Here is a 20,693-nt window from a genome sequence, read left to right as displayed (position 1 = left end):
TTGTACCAGCTGAGGTATGGAGTTGTATGTTGTACCAGCAGAGGTATGGCGTTGTATGTTGTACCAGTAGATGTATGGAGTTGTATGTTGTACCAGTAGAGGTATGGAGTTGTATGTTGTACCAGCAGAGGTATGGAGTTGTATGTTGTACCAGCAGACTATATGGAGTTGTATGTTGTACCAGCAGAATATATGGAGTTGTATGTTGTACCAGCTGAGGTATGGAGTTGTATGTTGTACCAGCAGAATATATGGAGTTGTATGTTGTACCAGCTGAGGTATAGAGTTGTATGTTGTACCAGCTGAGGTATGGAGTTGTATGTTGTACCAGCAGAGGTATAGAGTTGTATGTTGTACCAGCTGAGGTATGGAGTTGTATGTTGTACCAGTAGAGGTATGGAGTTGTATGTTGTACCAGCAGAGGTATAGAGTTGTATGTTGTACCAGCAGAGGTATAGAGTTGTATGTTGTACCAGCAGATGTATAACGTTGCATGTTGTACCAGTAGAATATATGGAGTTGTATGTTGTACCAGCAGTGGTATGGAGTTGTATGTTGTACCAGCTGAGGTATAGAGTTGTATGTTGTACCAGCAGATGTATAACGTTGCATGTTGTACCAGTAGAACATATGGAGTTGTATGTTGTACCAGCAGAGGTATGGAGTTGTATGTTGTACCAGCTGAGGTATGGAGTTGTATGTTGTACCAGTAGAGGTATGGAGTTGTATGTTGTACCAGCAGAGGTATAGAGTTGTATGTTGTACCAGCAGATGTATAACGTTGCATGTTGTACCAGTAGAATATATGGAGTTGTATGTTGTACCAGCAGAGGTATGGAGTTGTATGTTGTACCAGCAGAGGTATATAGTTGTATGTTGTACCAGCTGAGGTATGGAGTTGTATGTTGTACCAGCAGAGATATGGAGTTGTATGTTGTACCAGCAGAGGTATGGAGTTGTATGTTGTACCAGCTGAGGTATGGAGTTGTATGTTGTACCAGCAGATGTATAGAGTTGTATGTTGTACCAGCAGAGGTATAGAGTTGTATGTTGTACCAGTAGAACATATGGAGTTGTATGTTGTACCAGCAGAGGTATGGAGTTGTATGTTGTACCAGCTGAGGTATGGAGTTGTATGTTGTACCAGTAGAGGTATGGAGTTGTATGTTGTACCAGCTGAGGTATAGAGTTGTATGTTGTACCAGCAGATGTATAACGTTGCATGTTGTACCAGTAGAACATATGGAGTTGTATGTTGTACCAGCAGAGGTATGGAGTTGTATGTTGTACCAGCTGAGGTATGGAGTTGTATGTTGTACCAGTAGAGGTATGGAGTTGTATGTTGTACCAGCAGAGGTATAGAGTTGTATGTTGTACCAGCAGATGTATAACGTTGCATGTTGTACCAGTAGAATATATGGAGTTGTATGTTGTACCAGCAGAGGTATGGAGTTGTATGTTGTACCAGCAGAGGTATATAGTTGTATGTTGTACCAGCTGAGGTATGGAGTTGTATGTTGTACCAGCAGAGATATGGAGTTGTATGTTGTACCAGCAGAGGTATGGAGTTGTATGTTGTACCAGCTGAGGTATGGAGTTGTATGTTGTACCAGCAGATGTATAGAGTTGTATGTTGTACCAGCAGAGGTATAGAGTTGTATGTTGTACCAGTAGAACATATGGAGTTGTATGTTGTACCAGCAGAGGTATGGAGTTGTATGTTGTACCAGCTGAGGTATGGAGTTGTATGTTGTACCAGCAGAGGTATATAGTTGTATGTTGTACCAGCTGAGGTATGGAGTTGTATGTTGTACCAGCAGAGATATGGAGTTGTATGTTGTACCAGCAGAGGTATGGAGTTGTATGTTGTACCAGCTGAGGTATGGAGTTGTATGTTGTACCAGCAGATGTATAGAGTTGTATGTTGTACCAGCAGAGGTATAGAGTTGTATGTTGTACCAGTAGAACATATGGAGTTGTATGTTGTACCAGCAGAGGTATGGAGTTGTATGTTGTACCAGCTGAGGTATGGAGTTGTATGTTGTACCAGTAGAGGTATGGAGTTGTATGTTGTACCAGCTGAGGTATAGAGTTGTATGTTGTACCAGCAGATGTATAACGTTGCATGTTGTACCAGTAGAACATATGGAGTTGTATGTTGTACCAGCAGAGGTATGGAGTTGTATGTTGTACCAGCTGAGGTATGGAGTTGTATGTTGTACCAGTAGAGGTATGGAGTTGTATGTTGTACCAGCAGAGGTATAGAGTTGTATGTTGTACCAGCAGATGTATAACGTTGCATGTTGTACCAGTAGAATATATGGAGTTGTATGTTGTACCAGCAGAGGTATGGAGTTGTATGTTGTACCAGCAGAGGTATATAGTTGTATGTTGTACCAGCTGAGGTATGGAGTTGTATGTTGTACCAGCAGAGATATGGAGTTGTATGTTGTACCAGCAGAGGTATGGAGTTGTATGTTGTACCAGCTGAGGTATGGAGTTGTATGTTGTACCAGCAGATGTATAGAGTTGTATGTTGTACCAGCAGAGGTATAGAGTTGTATGTTGTATCAACAGAGGTATGGAGTTGTACCAGTAGAGGTATGGAGTTGTATGTTGTACCAGATCCAGGGGAGATATTTGGTTGTACATATTGCTGACTATCAGCTTAGTTGCCAAGTTGACTTGATATTGTAACTAATATACAGAAGTTTTCTAAACCCAACTTTGAATCTGAGACTCTCTAGTCTTTGTTTGATCTCTCTGTTTTCAAATATTGGGGTACTGTGTTGCCAGATAAGCCTCGCTTAAGATTTAGACTTTCTCACAGCATGAACTCATTAAAAAATAACTCTTAAATCAATGAGTAGATGTTTACCATGGTGTTGTAGCAGTTAAAAACTTGTTTCAGCCTAGATGAGATAGAAGAAAACTACAGGATCATTGAACCTCTGCACCAGAAACTCAAGGATCTGAAGGAAGAGAACAACAAATTCTGTCAGGTCAGTTCCTGTAGTCTTGGTCAGTTTGTAACAAATTCTCTCTGGTCAGTTGTGATACCTGTAGTCTTAAGCAGTTTGTAACAAACTCCTGACAGCTATTTCTCTAACAAATCTTTAAAATAGAATTATTAACAACCTACATTAGTAATATGCTAAGAACTATAACAATACTAGTTTGTAAAATAGCTAGTGGAACACATTCTCAATTCTTCAGCTATTAGCAGCATTAGAAAACCAGCAATATATATTTGACTGTGTTAATAACATGTTTTCTTACACCAACAAAACAAATATTTTTCAACCCCCACCATTTATCCACAAATTGTTTCCTCAATTTTTCAGCTGTCAGCAGCCCAAGAAAACCTGAAACATATTTTTACTGTGCCAGAGAGTGTCAAGAAAACAAGTGAACTCATCAATGAAGGGAAGCTACTCCAGGCTCATAAACAGTAAGTTCCCTTGATTTTTTTAAAACTTGAGGTTAAAAAAAAACGTTGATTACAGCTGATACTGTGGCCAGAGATCTTTACAGCATATACAACTAGGAGGTTAAAATTATTGGCTAATGTTTTCACAGCATCTTTCTTTCATTGAATTCTAACATCTATTTTGTCCAGCCTGACTGACCTTGAGATGTCCAGAGACGACCTTCTGTTGGCCCTACACAAACAGCCAAACCAAAGTCCCACAGATAAAATTGTTAGTAACATTTTTTCATTCATCATTTCCTACTGGTCATGATATAGTTGTACTTTAATACAAACAGCTCAACAACAGTCCTGCCTACACAATTATAATCTAATGTTATATTTCTTCTCATTTTAACTCCTATTTTAGATAAATCACTTAAAGATAATTGCTTTTCTAAATATACCTTATATTTTTATTTATAATTTCTTTATAACTAATTTTTAAAAATTATAATCTAAATAATTACTTGACTTTAATACATTAACGAAATAAAAAAAACACTTTACAAACGGTTTTTAGGTATCATTATATCTTCTTTTGATAAAATGTCTTCACGTTTTACAAACATTTTAAAATTTCTGTGCTAATTTACACACACACATTTAGCTTCCAGACCTAGTGATAATGCCATTACTTTGACCATGTCCTCACCAGACGCTGACCAACTACTTCTCAGAGGTCCAAACACTTTCTGTTGAGTTGGGCAAGCAGTTGTGGGTCATCATACAGAGGACTCTGCTGTCTGTTAGAAGGGAGCCTACTCTCATCTGCACTGCCTTGAGAATTATAGAAAGGGAGGAAAGGTTAGCATTACTTCCCTTAGTTGCTGCGGAAGAATGTTTGATTAGAGGATTACTTAAAAGACTTTTGCCTAAATATTTCCCCCAGTAATTTATAAAGCCTCAGACTGTTGCTGTCATACAGCTGCTGTTGTACATCTGCTGTCATACAGCTGCTGACTGTCAATAAAGCTGCTATATTACCTTTGTCTACCCCTCCCCATGACACCCACCTGAATAACCTGACCTGTCCAACTTTGTTTGTTGACACCTGTTTATTTTGATTCCTCCCTAAGTAAATGACCGGCCAATCCAGCTAGCTATCTAGGATTAAAACTAGTAATGAAATGTCTTATTGAAGCACTTGAATTTTAAACATTTCTCAACAAAATTAAGTAAAAATTAATCAGTTAATTTTATTTAATATTATTTGTTATTCTTTATTCTCTCTATTTTGTTAGAGGCTAGTATGGTAGTTGAACATCAACATAAGTATGAGTAGGTTTAGTTATGAGATGATAACATAAAATACGAAACAAAAATGGGAGAAATTTTTAAAATTATCGTCAGGATGGATGCTGCTTGGTATAAGAAATATGATCAGACAGGATTTATGCCCCCTGGCCGACCAAAAAAGTGGAAAGAAAAATGTTTGGAAGTCCTGCAGTCTTCTATAGCAGCCAGGTGAGTAGTTAGTCTAGTTTTATGCTCACCCAGGTGAGTAGCGTCTAGTCTAGTTTTATGCTCACTCAGGTGACTAATGTCTAGTCTAGTTTTATGCTCACTCAGGTGAGTAGCGTCTAGTCTAGTTTTATGCTCACTCAGGTGACTAATGTCTAGTCTAGTTTTATGCTCACTCTGGTGAGTAGCGTCTAGTCTAGTTTTATGCTCACTCAGGTGAGTAATGTCTAGTCTAGTTTTATGCTCACTCAGGTGACTAATGTCTAGTCTAGTTTTATGCTCACTCTGGTGAGTAGCGTCTAGTCTAGTTTTATGCTCACTCAGGTGACTAATGTCTAGTCTAGTTTTATGCTCACTCAGGTGAGTAATGTCTAGTCTAGTTTTATGCTCACTCAGGTGAGTAATGTCTAGTCTAGTTTTATGCTCACTCAGGTGACTAATGTCTAGTCTAGTTTTATGCTCACTCAGGTGAGTAATGTCTAGTCTAGTTTTATGCTCTGGTGTGTAATGTCTAGTCTAGTTTTATGCTCACTCAGGTGAGTAATGTCTAGTCTAGTTTTATGCTCACTCAGGTGAGTAATGTCTAGTCTAGTTTTATGCTCACTCTGGTGAGTACCGTCTAGTCTAGTTTTATGCTCTGGTGTGTAATGTCTAGTCTAGTTTTATGCTCTGGTGTGTAATGTCTAGTCTAGTTTTATGCTCTGGTGTGTAATGTCTAGTCTAGTTTAATGCTCTGGTGTGTAATGTCTAGTCTAGTTTTATGCTCTGGTGTGTAATGTCTAGTCTAGTTTTATGCTCTGGTGTGTAATGTCTAGTCTAGTTTTATGCTCTGGTGTGTAATGTCTAGTCTAGTTTTATGCTCTGGTGTGTAATGTCTAGTCTAGTTTTATGCTCTGGTGTGTAATGTCTAGTCTAGTTTTATGCTCTGGTGTGTAATGTCTAGTCTAGTTTTATGCTCTGGTGTGTAATGTCTAGTCTAGTTTTATGCTCTGGTGTGTAATGTCTAGTCTAGTTTTATGCTCTGGTGTGTAATGTCTAGTCTAGTTTTATGCTCTGGTGTGTAATGTCTAGTCTAGTTTTATGCTCTGGTGTGTAATGTCTAGTCTAGTTTTATGCTCTGGTGTGTAATGTCTAGTCTAGTTTTATGCTCTGGTGTGTAATGTCTAGTCTAGTTTTATGCTCTGGTGTGTAATGTCTAGTCTAGTTTTATGCTCTGGTGTGTAATGTCTAGTCTAGTTTTATGCTCTGGTGTGTAATGTCTAGTCTAGTTTTATGCTCTGGTGTGTAATGTCTAGTCTAGTTTTATGCTCTGGTGTGTAATGTCTAGTCTAGTTTTATGCTCTGGTGTGTAATGTCTAGTCTAGTTTTATGCTCTGGTGTGTAATGTCTAGTCTAGTTTTATGCTCTGGTGTGTAATGTCTAGTCTAGTTTTATGCTCTGGTGTGTAATGTCTAGTCTAGTTTTATGCTCTGGTGTGTAATGTCTAGTCTAGTTTTATGCTCTGGTGTGTAATGTCTAGTCTAGTTTTATGCTCTGGTGTGTAATGTCTAGTCTAGTTTTATGCTCTGGTGTGTAATGTCTAGTCTAGTTTTATGCTCTGGTGTGTAATGTCTAGTCTAGTTTTATGCTCTGGTGTGTAATGTCTAGTCTAGTTTTATGCTCTGGTGTGTAATGTCTAGTCTAGTTTTATGCTCTGGTGTGTAATGTCTAGTCTAGTTTTATGCTCTGGTGTGTAATGTCTAGTCTAGTTTAATGCTGACTCAGGTTTTTGTCATCTGTTGTGTACTCTAATGTACAGCCATATTAATTGTTACTGCTGGTTATAAATCACCTCATTCAAATCTAGTGTTCCAATCTTTACTATGGGTTTAAAAGTAATTTTTAAAATCATAAAAGTGTAAAAAAAATATTTGTCTACATTAAATCTTGAACGAAAGAAACTAAGAGAAAATTCTTTTAGGATAATATTGATGATGCTCTATTATGTTGAAAATCACATTAATCTTTTATAATCGTAGGATTGTGTTGTATTGTCCTAGGATTGTGTTGACCCCAACAAATGTTGTATTGTCCTAGGATTGTGTTGACCCCAACAAATGTATCCTAGGATTGTGTTGACCCCAACAAATGTTGTATTGTCCTAGGATTGTGTTGACTCCAACAAATGTTGTATTGTCCTAGGATTGTGTTGACCCAACAAATGTTGTATTGTCCTAGGATTGGGTTGACCCCAACAAATGTATCCTAGGATTGTGTTGACCCCAACAAATGTTGTATTGTCCTATGATTGTGTTGACCCCAACAAATGTTGTATTGTCCTAGGATTGTGTTGACCCCAACAAATGTATCCTAGGATTGTGTTGACCCCAACAAATGTTGTATTGTCCTAGGATTGTGTTGACTCCAACAAATGTTGTATTGTCCTAGGATTGTGTTGACCCCAACAAATGTATCCTAGGATTGTGTTGACCCCAACAAATGTTGTATTGTCCTAGGATTGTGTTGACTCCAACAAATGTTGTATTGTCCTAGGATTGTGTTGACCCCAACAAATGTTGTATTGTCCTAGGATTGTGTTGATCTTAACTAATGTTGTATTGTCCTAGGATTGTGTTGACCCCAACAAATGTATCCTAGGATTGTGTTGACTCCAACAAATGTTGTATTGTCCTATGATTGTGTTGACCCCAACAAATGTATCCTAGGATTGTGTTGACTCCAACAAATGTTGTATTGTCCTAGGATTGTGTTGACCCCAACAAATGTATCCTAGGATTGTGTTGACCCCAACAAATGTTGTATTGTCCTAGGATTGTGTTGACCCCAACAAATGTTGTATTGTCCTAGGATTGTGTTGACTCCAACAAATGTTGTATTGTCCTAGGATTGTGTTGACCCCAACAAATGTTGTATTGTCCTAGGATTGTGTTGACCCCAACAAATGTTGTATTGTCCTAGGATTGTGTTGACTCCAACAAATGTTGTATTGTCCTAGGATTGTGTTGACCCCAACAAATGTTGTATTGTCCTAGGATTGTGTTGACCCCAACAAATGTTGTATTGTCCTAGGATTGTGTTGACCCCAACAAATGTTGTATTGTCCTAGGATTGTGTTGACCCCAACAAATGTTGTATTGTCCTAGGATTGTGTTGACCCCAACAAATGTTGTATTGTCCTAGGATTGTATTGACCCCAACAAATGTTGTATTGTCCTAGGATTGAAGGCACACAGCTAGAGACCAGAGACCAGGACAAGATGTGGCTGGTGCGCCATTTAGAGATCACCAGACAATCCATGATTGATGACTTGAAAGTTGTCAAGGTAAATCATGTGACTTAAAACTTTTATTTCCATGAATGTGTTGTTTATAACATATTTTTTCTTTATGCAACTTAAAACTTTTTATTTCATTAATTTGTTGTTTATAAATAAAATTTGCTTGTAATGATAAAAAAAAATTTCATTATGGTAGTATTAGCTGTACCTCTTGTCTATTTACATTATCAATAAATTTATGATTTTGTAAAAATTAATGCATTAAAGAAATATTTATGATTTAGTGAATTTTCATGCATTAAAAATAAATATCAAAGATTTTGTAAAAATTCATGCATTAAAATTTTTTTTATGATTTTGTAAAAATTCATGCATTAAAAATAAATATCAAAGATTTTGTAAAAATTCATGTATTAAAATTTTTTTTATCATTTTGTAAAAATTCATGCATTAAAAAAAATAAAAATTTAAGATTATGTAAAATTTCATGCATTAAAAAAAAATATTTTTTAACAGACTTTGCTGCCCCCTGTGTTCCCACCTGAATACAATGTCGTCCGACGCTACCAAAAGATGTATCACACAGCTCTATCCCTTCATGTGAGTCAACTAGTCACTTCACGTTAGTAAATAATTCACTTAAGTAAATAATTCACTTCACAAATGTAAATAATTCACTTTACATTTCTATTAAGTAAATAATCCACTTCATGTAAATAAAAAATTCACTTCACATTTCTATTAAGTAAATAATTCATTTAATGTAAGTAACTAATTCACATCACACTTCATATAAATTAATAATTCACTTCACATTTCTTGTAAAGGATTGTCTTTCAACAGTTTTCCCCATGGAGTAAAAGGATCTGGTATATCCTAATCTGAATCTATCCATTACAGCAACATAACTGTTAAAAAAGTGTCTTTCACTTGAATTGATGAAACAAATATATATTGTATGTTTTCAGCTGAAAGAATTAATTCAACAAATATATATTGTATGTTTTCAGCTGAAAGAATTAATTCAACAAATGTATATTGTATGTTTTCAGCTGAAAGAATTAATTCAACAAATGTATATTGTATGTTTTCAGCTGAAAGAATTAATTCAACAAATGTATATTGTATGTTTTCAGCTGAAAGAATTAATTCAACAAGAGTTGGAAGGAAACGAGGTCGTCTCATTACTTCAGTGGGTAAAGGCTTATGAGTGAGTACAGGTTTATGTTTATGTTTATGTTTATGTTTATGTTGGTTGTCTGAAATCATTCAGCTCTGGTATTATTAATATAGCACTTATAAAGCTATTTATGACATTCATCTGGGAATAATTTAACTCTGGTATTTGTATGAGATGTGCATGAAACTATTGCCTTTGTGTTAGCTTATGTGTGAGATGTGTGTGTTAGCTTGTGTGTGAGATGTGTGTGTTAGGTTGTGTGTGAGATGTGTGTGTTAGCTTGTGTGTGAGATGTGTGTGTTAGCTTGTGTGTGTTAGCTTGTGTGTGAGATGTGTGTGTTAGCTTGTGTGTGTTAGCTTGTGTGTGAGATGTGTGTGTTTGTGTGTGAGATGTGTGTGTTAGCTTGTGTGTGAGATTTGTGTTAGCTTATGTGTGAGATTTGTGTTAGCTTGTGTGTGAGATTTGTGTGTTTGTGTGTGAGATGTGTGTGTTAGCTTGTGTGTGAGATTTGTGTTAGCTTGTGTGTGAGATTTGTGTGTTAGCTTGTGTGTGAGATGTGTGTGTTTGTGTGTGAGATGTGTGTGTTAGCTTGTGTGTGAGATTTGTGTTAGCTTATGTGTGAGATTTGTGTTAGCTTGTGTGTGAGATTTGTGTGTTTGTGTGTGAGATGTGTGTGTTAGCTTGTGTGTGAGATTTGTGTTAGCTTGTGTGTGAGATTTGTGTGTTTGTGAGATGTTTGTGAGATGTGTGTGAGTGATGTTGAAACCATTTGTTGCAGCTCACCAGAACTCCTGAGACACCCTGAGCTAAACATTGATGTCAAGGAGCTGGGACCTCTTCTAGAGAACAACATCATCCTCTACCTCCAGAACCAGTACGTATCTCTGTTTGCTAGCTGTGTCTCTCATGGCTAGCTGTAATACTGTTATCTTAAAATAAAGCACAGAAAGTTGGACATGAATTCATCTCTCCAAATATCACAAACTGACCTACAACCTCTGGCCAATTTTTCTGCAATATTAACCATGGAAGCAGAATTTTAAAAATAATTTATTTAAATTATTCAACGAACGCAGTTGACTATATTTGTCAGTTCTAAAGAGAAATGTGTCTAGACATTACCACCAGGTTCAAGCTTGTATAGACATTACCACCAGGTTCAAGCTTGTCTAGACATTACCACCAGGTTCAAGCTTGTCTAGAGATTACCACCAGGTTCAAGCTTGTCTAGAGATTACCACCATCACTGTTTTTGGTCACCTATTTCTTTACTTTTTTTAGCAGAATGACCATTAAGTCACTTACCTGGGATTTAGATTTGAACTGGCTGACCATTATATCTTTGAGGTTTAGATTTGAACTGGCTGACCATTATATCTTTGGGATTTAGATTTGAACTGGCTGACCATTATATCTTTGAGGTTTAGATTCCAGCGGTGTGTCTATTTTTCAGACCTTATCAAATGTGTTCGGTGTCTTCACTGCTAGTTGAAAAAAAAAACTGAGATTTGACAAACTAAAATAGATTTTTCAAGATGTTATTAAAAATGTGTTAAGATGTGATCTGTTTTGTCAAGTGTAAAACTTTTGTTATTATTGTTTCAGATACTAAAATGTGGTCTGTTTTGTCAAGTGTAAAACTTTTGTTATTATTGTTTCAGATATTAAAATGTGCTCTGTTTTGTCAAGTGTAAAACTTTTGTTATTATTATTTCAGATATTAAAATGTACTCTTTTTTGTCAAGTGTAAAACTTATGTTACTATTGTTTCAGATATTAAAATGTGCTCTGTTTTGTCAAGTGTAAAACTTATCTTACTATTATTTCAGATATTAAAATGTACTCTGTTTTGTCAAGTGTAAAACCTTTGTTATTAATGTTTCAGATATTAAAATGTGCTCTGTTTTGTCAAGTGTAAAACTTTTGTTGTTAATGTTTCAGATATTAAAATGTACTCTGTTTAGTCAAGTGTAAAACTTATCTTACTATTGTTTCAGATATTTGAAGAACATGAAGCAAAACATCACAGAATGGAGCAGAAACACACTGCGTTCAGACATCAGGGTAGGCCTCAGTTAGATACACATTGTACAATTTTTGTGCTCAACTAAGATTTCTCAGGATCATACTTAGATAGAGGAAAAATTGGGCCATCAGAATTTTAGCCTAGGTTACATATCAAAAGAAACATGTGAACTTGACTTCACTTGCGCCATGGACCATCAGGTTTGAGATGGAAACTTTATGTTTACATGTAAAATTATTAAACAGCTAAGTTTAACTGGTAAATTTTTACATGTTAAAATATTAAACAGCTAAGTTTTTACATTAAAATATTAAGCAGCTAAGTTTGACTGTTAAATTTTTACGTTAAAGTATTAAACAGCTAAGTTTAACTGGTAAATTTCGATGTTAAAATATTAAGCAGCTAAGTTTAACTGTTAAATTTTTACATGTTAAAATATTAAACAGCTATGTTTAACTGGTAAAATTTTATGTTAAAATATTAAGGAGCTAAGTTTAACTGGTAAATTTTAAACTGCGCAGGACTGGGTGAACACTGAGGCACCAGACCAGGATGGGGATGGCTTCTACAACACACAGCTGCCAGTCATCATATTCCAGATGATGGAGCAGAATGTAAGATATCAGATCTTTGTGGGCTGGCTGGTCAGCTGGCTGGTCATCTTTGTGGGCCGGCTGGTCATATTTGTGGGCAGGCTGGTCATCTTTGTGGGCCGGCTGGTCATCTTTGTGGGCTGGATGGTCATCTTTGTAGGCTGGCTGGTCATCTTTGTGGGCTGGCTGGTCATCTTTGTGGGCTGGATGGTCATCTTTGTGGGCTGGATGGTCATCTTTGTGGGCTGGCTGGTCATCTTTGTGGGCTGGATGGTCATCTTTGTGGGCTGGCTGGTCATCTTTGTGAGCTGGATGGTCATCTGGCTGGTCATCTTTGTGGGCAGGCTGGTTATCTTTGTGGGCAGGCTAGTCATCTTTGTGGGCAGGCTGGTCATCTTTGTGGGCAGGCTGGTTATCTTTGTGGGCAGGCTGGTCATCTTTGTGGGCAGGCTGGTCATCTTTGTGGGCAGGCTGGTTATCTTTGTGGGCAGGCTGGTCATCTTTGTGGGCTGGCTGGTTATCTTTGTGGGCTGGCTGGTCATCTGGCTGGTCAGCTTTGTGGGCCGGCTGGTCATCTTTGTGGGCAGGCTGGTCATCTTTGTGGGCAGGCTGGTCATCTTTGTGGGCAGGCTGGTCATCTTTGTGGGCAGGCTGGTCATCTTTGTGGGCAGGCTGGTCATCTTTGTGGGCAGGCTGGTCATATTTGTGGGCAGGCTGGTCATCTTTGTGGGCCGGCTGGTCATCTTTGTGGGCTGGATGGTCATCTTTGTGGGCTGGCTGGTCATCTTTGGGGCCGACTGGTCAGCTGGCTGGTCATCTTTGTGGGCTGGATGGTCATCTTTGTGGGCTGGATGGTCATCTTTGTGGGCTGGCTGGTCATCTTTGTGAGCTGGATGGTCATCTGGCTGGTCATCTTTGTGGGCAGGCTGGTTATCTTTGTGGGCAGGCTAGTCATCTTTGTGGGCAGGCTGGTCATCTTTGTGGGCAGGCTGGTTATCTTTGTGGGCAGGCTGGTCATCTTTGTGGGCAGGCTGGTCATCTTTGTGGGCAGGCTGGTTATCTTTGTGGGCAGGCTGGTCATCTTTGTGGGCTGGCTGGTCATCTTTGTGGGCTGGCTGGTTATCTTTGTGGGCTGGCTGGTCATCTGGCTGGTCAGCTTTGTGGGCCGGCTGGTCATCTTTGTGGGCAGGCTGGTCATCTTTGTGGGCAGGCTGGTCATCTTTGTGGGCAGGCTGGTCATCTTTGTGGGCAGGCTGGTCATCTTTGTGGGCAGGCTGGTCATCTTTGTGGGCAGGCTGGTCATCTTTGTGGGCAGGCTGGTCATCTTTGTGGGCTGGCTGGTCATCTTTGTCAATTTGTGGTCTAACATTGCGTGTCATATTTATGGGAATACATATTTTATAGCTTTTATATAAATTTCTCTAGATTTTGAAAAAATATCTGAGACTTTGAATAATATTTTACTTAAAATGTATTGTTCGTAACTTTGTTTTGGTTGGTCAATAGAGTGCATGAAAGCTTAGCTGAGGGATGGGATCCTGTGTTTGAGTCTGTAAGATGTCCCTGAGTCTACCCAGCTATAATGGGTACCTGACTGATGTTAGGGAAAATTGCCCACGCATAGAACTTAATGTTTTTATGAGCTTGAATTCTTTTTACCCAGTTACAAGTGGCAAAAATTATTGGTCAAGAGTTGGTCAAGAAAGTCTTAGAGTTGTTTGCTGAGGAGCTGAATAGGTTTGCTTTAGAATATAAAAGTAAGTTGACCTTGGCTTTAGAATATAAAAGTAAGTTGACCTTGGCTTTAGAATATAAAAGTAAGTTGACCTTGGCTTTAGAATATTAAGTTGGCCTTGGCTTTAGAATATAAAAGTAAGTGGGAATATAATCTAACGAAAGATAACTTGTCTGATTTCTTTTTGAGAATTATTTGCTCTTTTTGTTTAGATGTACTAGCATTAGTGCTAATGAGTTTAATAACTCAAACATAATTAACAATAAATTCTACTCGCTTAGTTAAGAATAATTTAGACTCTAATAAATAATAGTAATTCCAAATAAAGTGATGATGAATAATTTAAGACTATTTTATTTATTCAGACGAGCTCCAAATTTATATTTTTTTTACTCAGACGAGCTCCAAATTTATATTTTATTTATTCAGATGAGCTTCAAATTTATATTTTATTTTTTCAGATGAGCTCCAAATTTATATTTTATTTATTCAGATGAGCTCCAAATTTATATTTTATTTATTCAGATGAGCTCCAAATTTATATTTTACTAGCGTACCCGTCCCCCACGCGTTGCCGCGGGGATAGAAGAAAGTTTGACGAAATGTATTAGAAGGATTTTACCAACGCGTTACCAATCATATGTTCTTAGATGCGTGACCATATTTTATAAAAGTGAGTTATTCAAATGTAAACAATGCCTGCGCTTGCATCATAAATATCGGGACACGGGTTTACCTACACTACCACATGAAAACATTGAGTGTACATTAATCACTCACCGAAATAATATGTTAGAACACACTTCGGTGACCGCCTCTGTGTCAGAGACGTAGAGGGGCGCTCTCAGGGCCCCCACCCCCGATTACACTACCGCAGAGGAGCTGCTTACGACCCCTGGCTCCTTAAAACTAACAGGCGCCATCGTGCCAAATAGCATCCTGTTAATAATGATGCAGATTTCGTTTTTCGCTAAAATGACACAAATGAACGGTGTGAAACCGAAATAGACTTTTATTTTTATAAACCGTATATAGAGAAAAATCACAGCCTCCCGTGGCGCCGCCCTTGCAAAATCAAAAAAGGATTTTTTTTTTACAGAACCCTTCCCTGAATTGTTCTAATCAACTCCTCAAAGTTTGATGGCGATCAGATAAATGGTGTCAAACCAAAATCGACTTTTATTTTTATATACCGTATATTGAGAAAAATCCCACCATTCAGTGGCGCCGCCCTTGCGAAATTATAAAATTTTTTTTTTTACAGAAACCTTCCCTGGAGTGTTCCAATCAACATCCCAAAGTCTCATGGCTATCGGATGAACGATGCCAAACCAAAATCGACTTTTATTTTTATATACCGTATATAGAAAAAAACAAATCGCGCCCTGTCGGGGCGCCACCCCTACGAATTTGAAATATGTTTTTTTTCGCAGAAACATCCCCAGGAATATTCTCAACAACTTCCCAAAGTTTCACGGCGATGTGATGAGAGGTGTAGTAAAGCATAAAGGACACACACACACATATACATTGCTTTTTATATATATAGATTTATTCAGATGTTTATGAGATTTATATTTTATTTATTCAGACGAGCTTCAAATTTATGACGAGCGACACTTGGCAGATAGGAAGGAACCAAAATATTTTATTCACTATGTGGTTAGTATTTGTAAACTGTACCCTCTGTGTTAGATAGTTGTTTTATTTTTGCATTTGAATGATTGCTCTTCAATAAAATACACAAAATAATTAGTTTTTCGATAAAAAATAAAACAAAGCAATGCGTGTATTTTTATTGTAGAATTTTTGTCTTCCAAAGAATCAATTAACCTGCTGTTCCAAATAGCTAATGCCAACTTCTCTGTTGATATCTCCCCAGATAGCTAATGCCAACTTCTCTGTTGATATATCCCCAGATACCTAATGCCAACATCTCTGTTGATATCTCCCCAGATACCTAATGCCAACAACTGCATCTCTGTTGATATCTCCCCAGATAGCTAATGCCAACATCTCTGTTGATATCTCCCCAGATAGCTAATGCCAACAACTGCATCTCTGTTGATATCTCCCCAGATAGCTAATGCCAACATCTCTGTTGATATCTCCCCAGATAGCTAATGCCAACAACTGCATCTCTGTTGATATATCCCCAGATAGCTAATGCCAACAACTGCATCTCTGTTGATATCTCCCCAGATAGCTAATGCCAACATCTCTGTTGATATCTCCCCAGATAGCTAATGCCAACATCTCTGTTGATATATCCCCAGATAGCTAATGCCAACAACTCTGTTGATATATCCCCAGATAGCTAATGCCAACATCTCTGTTGATATATCCCCAGATAGCTAATGCCAACAACTGCATCTCTGTTGATATCTCCCCAGATAGCTAATGCCAACATCTCTGTTGATATCTCCCCAGATAGCTAATGCCAACATCTCTGTTGATATATCCCCAGATAGCTAATGCCAACAACTCTGTTGATATATCCCCAGATAGCTAATGCCAACATCTCTGTTGATATATCCCCAGATAGCTAATGCCAACATCTCTGTTGATATATCCCCAGATAGCTAATGCCAACATCTCTGTTGATATCTCCCCAGATAGCTAATGCCAACATCTCTGTTGATATCTCCCCAGATAGCTAATGCCAACATCTCTGTTGATATCTCCCCAGATAGCTAATGCCAACAACTGCATCTCTGTTGATATATCCCCAGATAGCTAATGCCAACAACTGCATCTCTGTTGATATCTCCCCAGATAGCTAATGCCAACATCTCTGTTGATATCTCCCCAGATAGCTAATGCCAACATCTCTGTTGATATATCCCCAGATAGCTAATGCCAACAACTCTGTTGATATATCCCCAGATAGCTAATGCCAACATCTCTGTTGATATATCCCCAGATAGCTAATGCCAACAACTCTGTTGATATATCCCCAGATAGCTAATGCCAACAACTGCATCTCTGTTGATATCTCCCCAGATAGCTAATGCCAACATCTCTGTTGATATCTCCCCAGATAGCTAATGCCAACAACTGCATCTCTGTTGATATATCCCCAGATAGCTAATGCCAACAACTCTGTTGATATATCCCCAGATAGCTAATGCCAACAACTGCATCTCTGTTGATATCTCCCCAGATAGCTAATGCCAACATCTCTGTTGATATATCCCCAGATAGCTAATGCCAACATCTCTGTTGATATATCCCCAGATAGCTAATGCCAACATCTCTGTTGATATATCCCCAGATAGCTAATGCCAACATCTCTGTTGATATATCCCCAGATAGCTAATGCCAACAACTGCATCTCTGTTGATATATCCCCAGATAGCTAATGCCAACATCTCTGTTGATATATCCCCAGATAGCTAATGCCAACATCTCTGTTGATATCTCCCCAGATAGCTAATGCCAACAACTCTGTTGATATATCCCCAGATAGCTAATGCCAACATCTCTGTTGATATATCCCCAGATAGCTAATGCCAACAACTGCATCTCTGTTGATATATCCCCAGATAGCTAATGCCAACATCTCTGTTGATATATCCCCAGATAGCTAATGCCAACATCTCTGTTGATATATCCCCAGATAGCTAATGCCAACAACTCTGTTGATATATCCCCAGATAGCTAATGCCAACAACTGCATCTCTGTTGATATATCCCCAGATAGCTAATGCCAACATCTCTGTTGATATCTTCCCAGATAGCTAATGCCAACAACTGCATCTCTGTTGATATATCCCCAGATAGCTAATGCCAACATCTCTGTTGATATCTCCCCAGATAGCTAATGCCAACATCTCTGTTGATATCTCCCCAGATAGCTAATGCCAACATCTCTGTTGATATCTCCCCAGATAGCTAATGCCAACAACTGCATCTCTGTTGATATATCCCCAGATAGCTAATGCCAACAACTGCATCTCTGTTGATATCTCCCCAGATAGCTAATGCCAACATCTCTGTTGATATCTCCCCAGATAGCTAATGCCAACATCTCTGTTGATATATCCCCAGATAGCTAATGCCAACAACTCTGTTGATATATCCCCAGATAGCTAATGCCAACATCTCTGTTGATATATCCCCAGATAGCTAATGCCAACAACTGCATCTCTGTTGATATCTCCCCAGATAGCTAATGCCAACATCTCTGTTGATATCTCCCCAGATAGCTAATGCCAACATCTCTGTTGATATATCCCCAGATAGCTAATGCCAACAACTCTGTTGATATATCCCCAGATAGCTAATGCCAACATCTCTGTTGATATATCCCCAGATAGCCAATGCCAACATCTCTGTTGATATATCCCCAGATAGCTAATGCCAACATCTCTGTTGATATCTCCCCAGATAGCTAATGCCAACATCTCTGTTGATATCTCCCCAGATAGCTAATGCCAACATCTCTGTTGATATCTCCCCAGATAGCTAATGCCAACAACTGCATCTCTGTTGATATATCCCCAGATAGCTAATGCCAACAACTGCATCTCTGTTGATATCTCCCCAGATAGCTAATGCCAACATCTCTGTTGATATCTCCCCAGATAGCTAATGCCAACATCTCTGTTGATATATCCCCAGATAGCTAATGCCAACAACTCTGTTGATATATCCCCAGATAGCTAATGCCAACATCTCTGTTGATATATCCCCAGATAGCTAATGCCAACAACTCTGTTGATATATCCCCAGATAGCTAATGCCAACAACTGCATCTCTGTTGATATCTCCCCAGATAGCTAATGCCAACAACTCTGTTGATATATCCCCAGATAGCTAATGCCAACAACTGCATCTCTGTTGATATATCCCCAGATAGCTAATGCCAACAACTCTGTTGATATATCCCCAGATAGCTAATGCCAACAACTGCATCTCTGTTGATATCTCCCCAGATAGCTAATGCCAACATCTCTGTTGATATATCCCCAGATAGCTAATGCCAACATCTCTGTTGATATATCCCCAGATAGCTAATGCCAACATCTCTGTTGATATATCCCCAGATAGCTAATGCCAACATCTCTGTTGATATATCCCCAGATAGCTAATGCCAACAACTGCATCTCTGTTGATATATCCCCAGATAGCTAATGCCAACATCTCTGTTGATATATCCCCAGATAGCTAATGCCAACATCTCTGTTGATATCTCCCCAGATAGCTAATGCCAACAACTGCATCTCTGTTGATATCTCCCCAGATAGCTAATGCCAACATCTCTGTTGATATATCCCCAGATAGCTAATGCCAACATCTCTGTTGATATATCCCCAGATAGCTAATGCCAACAACTGCATCTCTGTTGATATATCCCCAGATAGCTAATGCCAACATCTCTGTTGATATATCCCCAGATAGCTAATGCCAACATCTCTGTTGATATCTCCCCAGATAGCTAATGCCAACAACTGCATGTCTGTTGATATCTCCCCAGATAGCTAATGCCAACATCTCTGTTGATATATCCCCAGATAGCTAATGCCAACAACTCTGTTGATATATCCCCAGATAGCTAATGCCAACAACTGCATCTCTGTTGATATATCCCCAGATAGCTAATGCCAACATCTCTGTTGATATCTCCCCAGATAGCTAATGCCAACAACTGCATCTCTGTTGATATATCCCCAGATAGCTAATGCCAACATCTCTGTTGATATATCCCCAGATAGCTAATGCCAACATCTCTGTTGATATATCCCCAGATAGCTAATGCCAACATCTCTGTTGATATCTCCCCAGATAGCTAATGCCAACAACTGCATCTCTGTTGATATATCCCCAGATAGCTAATGCCAACAACTGCATCTCTGTTGATATATCCCCAGATAGCTAATGCCAACAACTGCATCTCTGTTGATATATCCCCAGATAGCTAATGCCAACAACTGCATCTCTGTTGATATCTCCCCAGATAGCTAATGCCAACATCTCTGTTGATATATCCCCAGATAGCTAATGCCAACAACTCTGTAGATATCTCCCCAGATAGCTAATGCCAACAACTGCATCTCTGGTGATATCTCCCCAGATAGCTAATGCCAACATCTCTGTTGATATATCCCCAGATAGCTAATGCCAACAACTGCATCTCTGTTGATATCTCCCCAGATAGCTAATGCCAACATCTCTGTTGATATCTCCCCAGATAGCTAATGCCAACATCTCTGTTGATATCTCCCCAGATAGCTAATGCCAACAACTGCATCTCTGTTGATATATCCCCAGATAGCTAATGCCAACATCTCTGTTGATATATCCCCAGATAGCTAATGCCAACAACTGCATCTCTGTTGATATATCCCCAGATAGCTAATGCCAACATCTCTGTTGATATATCCCCAGATAGCTAATGCCAACAACTGCATCTCTGTTGATATATCCCCAGATAGCTAATGCCAACATCTCTGTTGATATATCCCCAGATAGCTAATGCCAACATCTCTGTTGATATCTCCCCAGATAGCTAATGCCAACAACTGCATCTCTGTTGATATATCCCCAGATAGCTAATGCCAACATCTCTGTTGATATATCCCCAGATAGCTAATGCCAACATCTCTGTTGATATCTCCCCAGATAGCTAATGCCAACAACTGCATCTCTGTTGATATATCCCCAGATAGCTAATGCCAACAACTGCATCTCTGTTGATATCTCCCCAGATAGCTAATGCCAACAACTGCATCTCTGTTGATATCTCCCCAGATAGCTAATGCCAACAACTGCATCTCTGTTGATATATCCCCAGATAGCTAATGCCAACATCTCTGTTGATATCTCCCCAGATAGCTAATGCCAACATCTCTGTTGATATATCCCCAGATAGCTAATGCCAACATCTCTGTTGATATATCCCCAGATAGCTAATGCCAACATCTCTGTTGATATCTCCCCAGATA

General features: G+C 38.6%; 1 protein-coding gene across 2 annotated transcripts in view; it reads left to right on the top strand.

The window, feature by feature from the left end:
- LOC131928679 (exocyst complex component 3-like) overlaps window positions 1–20,693 on the top strand; it is a 33,410-nt gene that overhangs the window by 2,667 nt on the left and 10,050 nt on the right. For both annotated transcript variants that reach the window (XM_059284762.1, XM_059284761.1), the window contains exons 5-17: window positions 2,912–3,002; window positions 3,345–3,451; window positions 3,620–3,701; window positions 4,128–4,276; window positions 4,823–4,936; window positions 8,151–8,256; window positions 8,728–8,811; window positions 9,348–9,421; window positions 10,171–10,266; window positions 11,390–11,456; window positions 11,940–12,032; window positions 13,675–13,768; window positions 15,338–15,408. In XM_059284762.1, coding sequence (XP_059140745.1) covers window positions 2,912–3,002; window positions 3,345–3,451; window positions 3,620–3,701; window positions 4,128–4,276; window positions 4,823–4,936; window positions 8,151–8,256; window positions 8,728–8,811; window positions 9,348–9,421; window positions 10,171–10,266; window positions 11,390–11,456; window positions 11,940–12,032; window positions 13,675–13,768; window positions 15,338–15,408 — 1,228 coding nt within the window. The remainder of the gene's footprint in view (window positions 1–2,911; window positions 3,003–3,344; window positions 3,452–3,619; window positions 3,702–4,127; window positions 4,277–4,822; window positions 4,937–8,150; window positions 8,257–8,727; window positions 8,812–9,347; window positions 9,422–10,170; window positions 10,267–11,389; window positions 11,457–11,939; window positions 12,033–13,674; window positions 13,769–15,337; window positions 15,409–20,693) is intronic.

Source organism: Physella acuta, unplaced genomic scaffold (assembly GCF_028476545.2).
Source record: "Physella acuta isolate Inbredline_101_S28 unplaced genomic scaffold, ASM2847654v3 ptg001531l, whole genome shotgun sequence".
NCBI lineage: Eukaryota > Metazoa > Mollusca > Gastropoda > Physidae > Physella > Physella acuta.
Note: the sequence above shows the minus strand (reverse complement) of the source record. Positions and strands in the feature narration are given on the sequence as shown.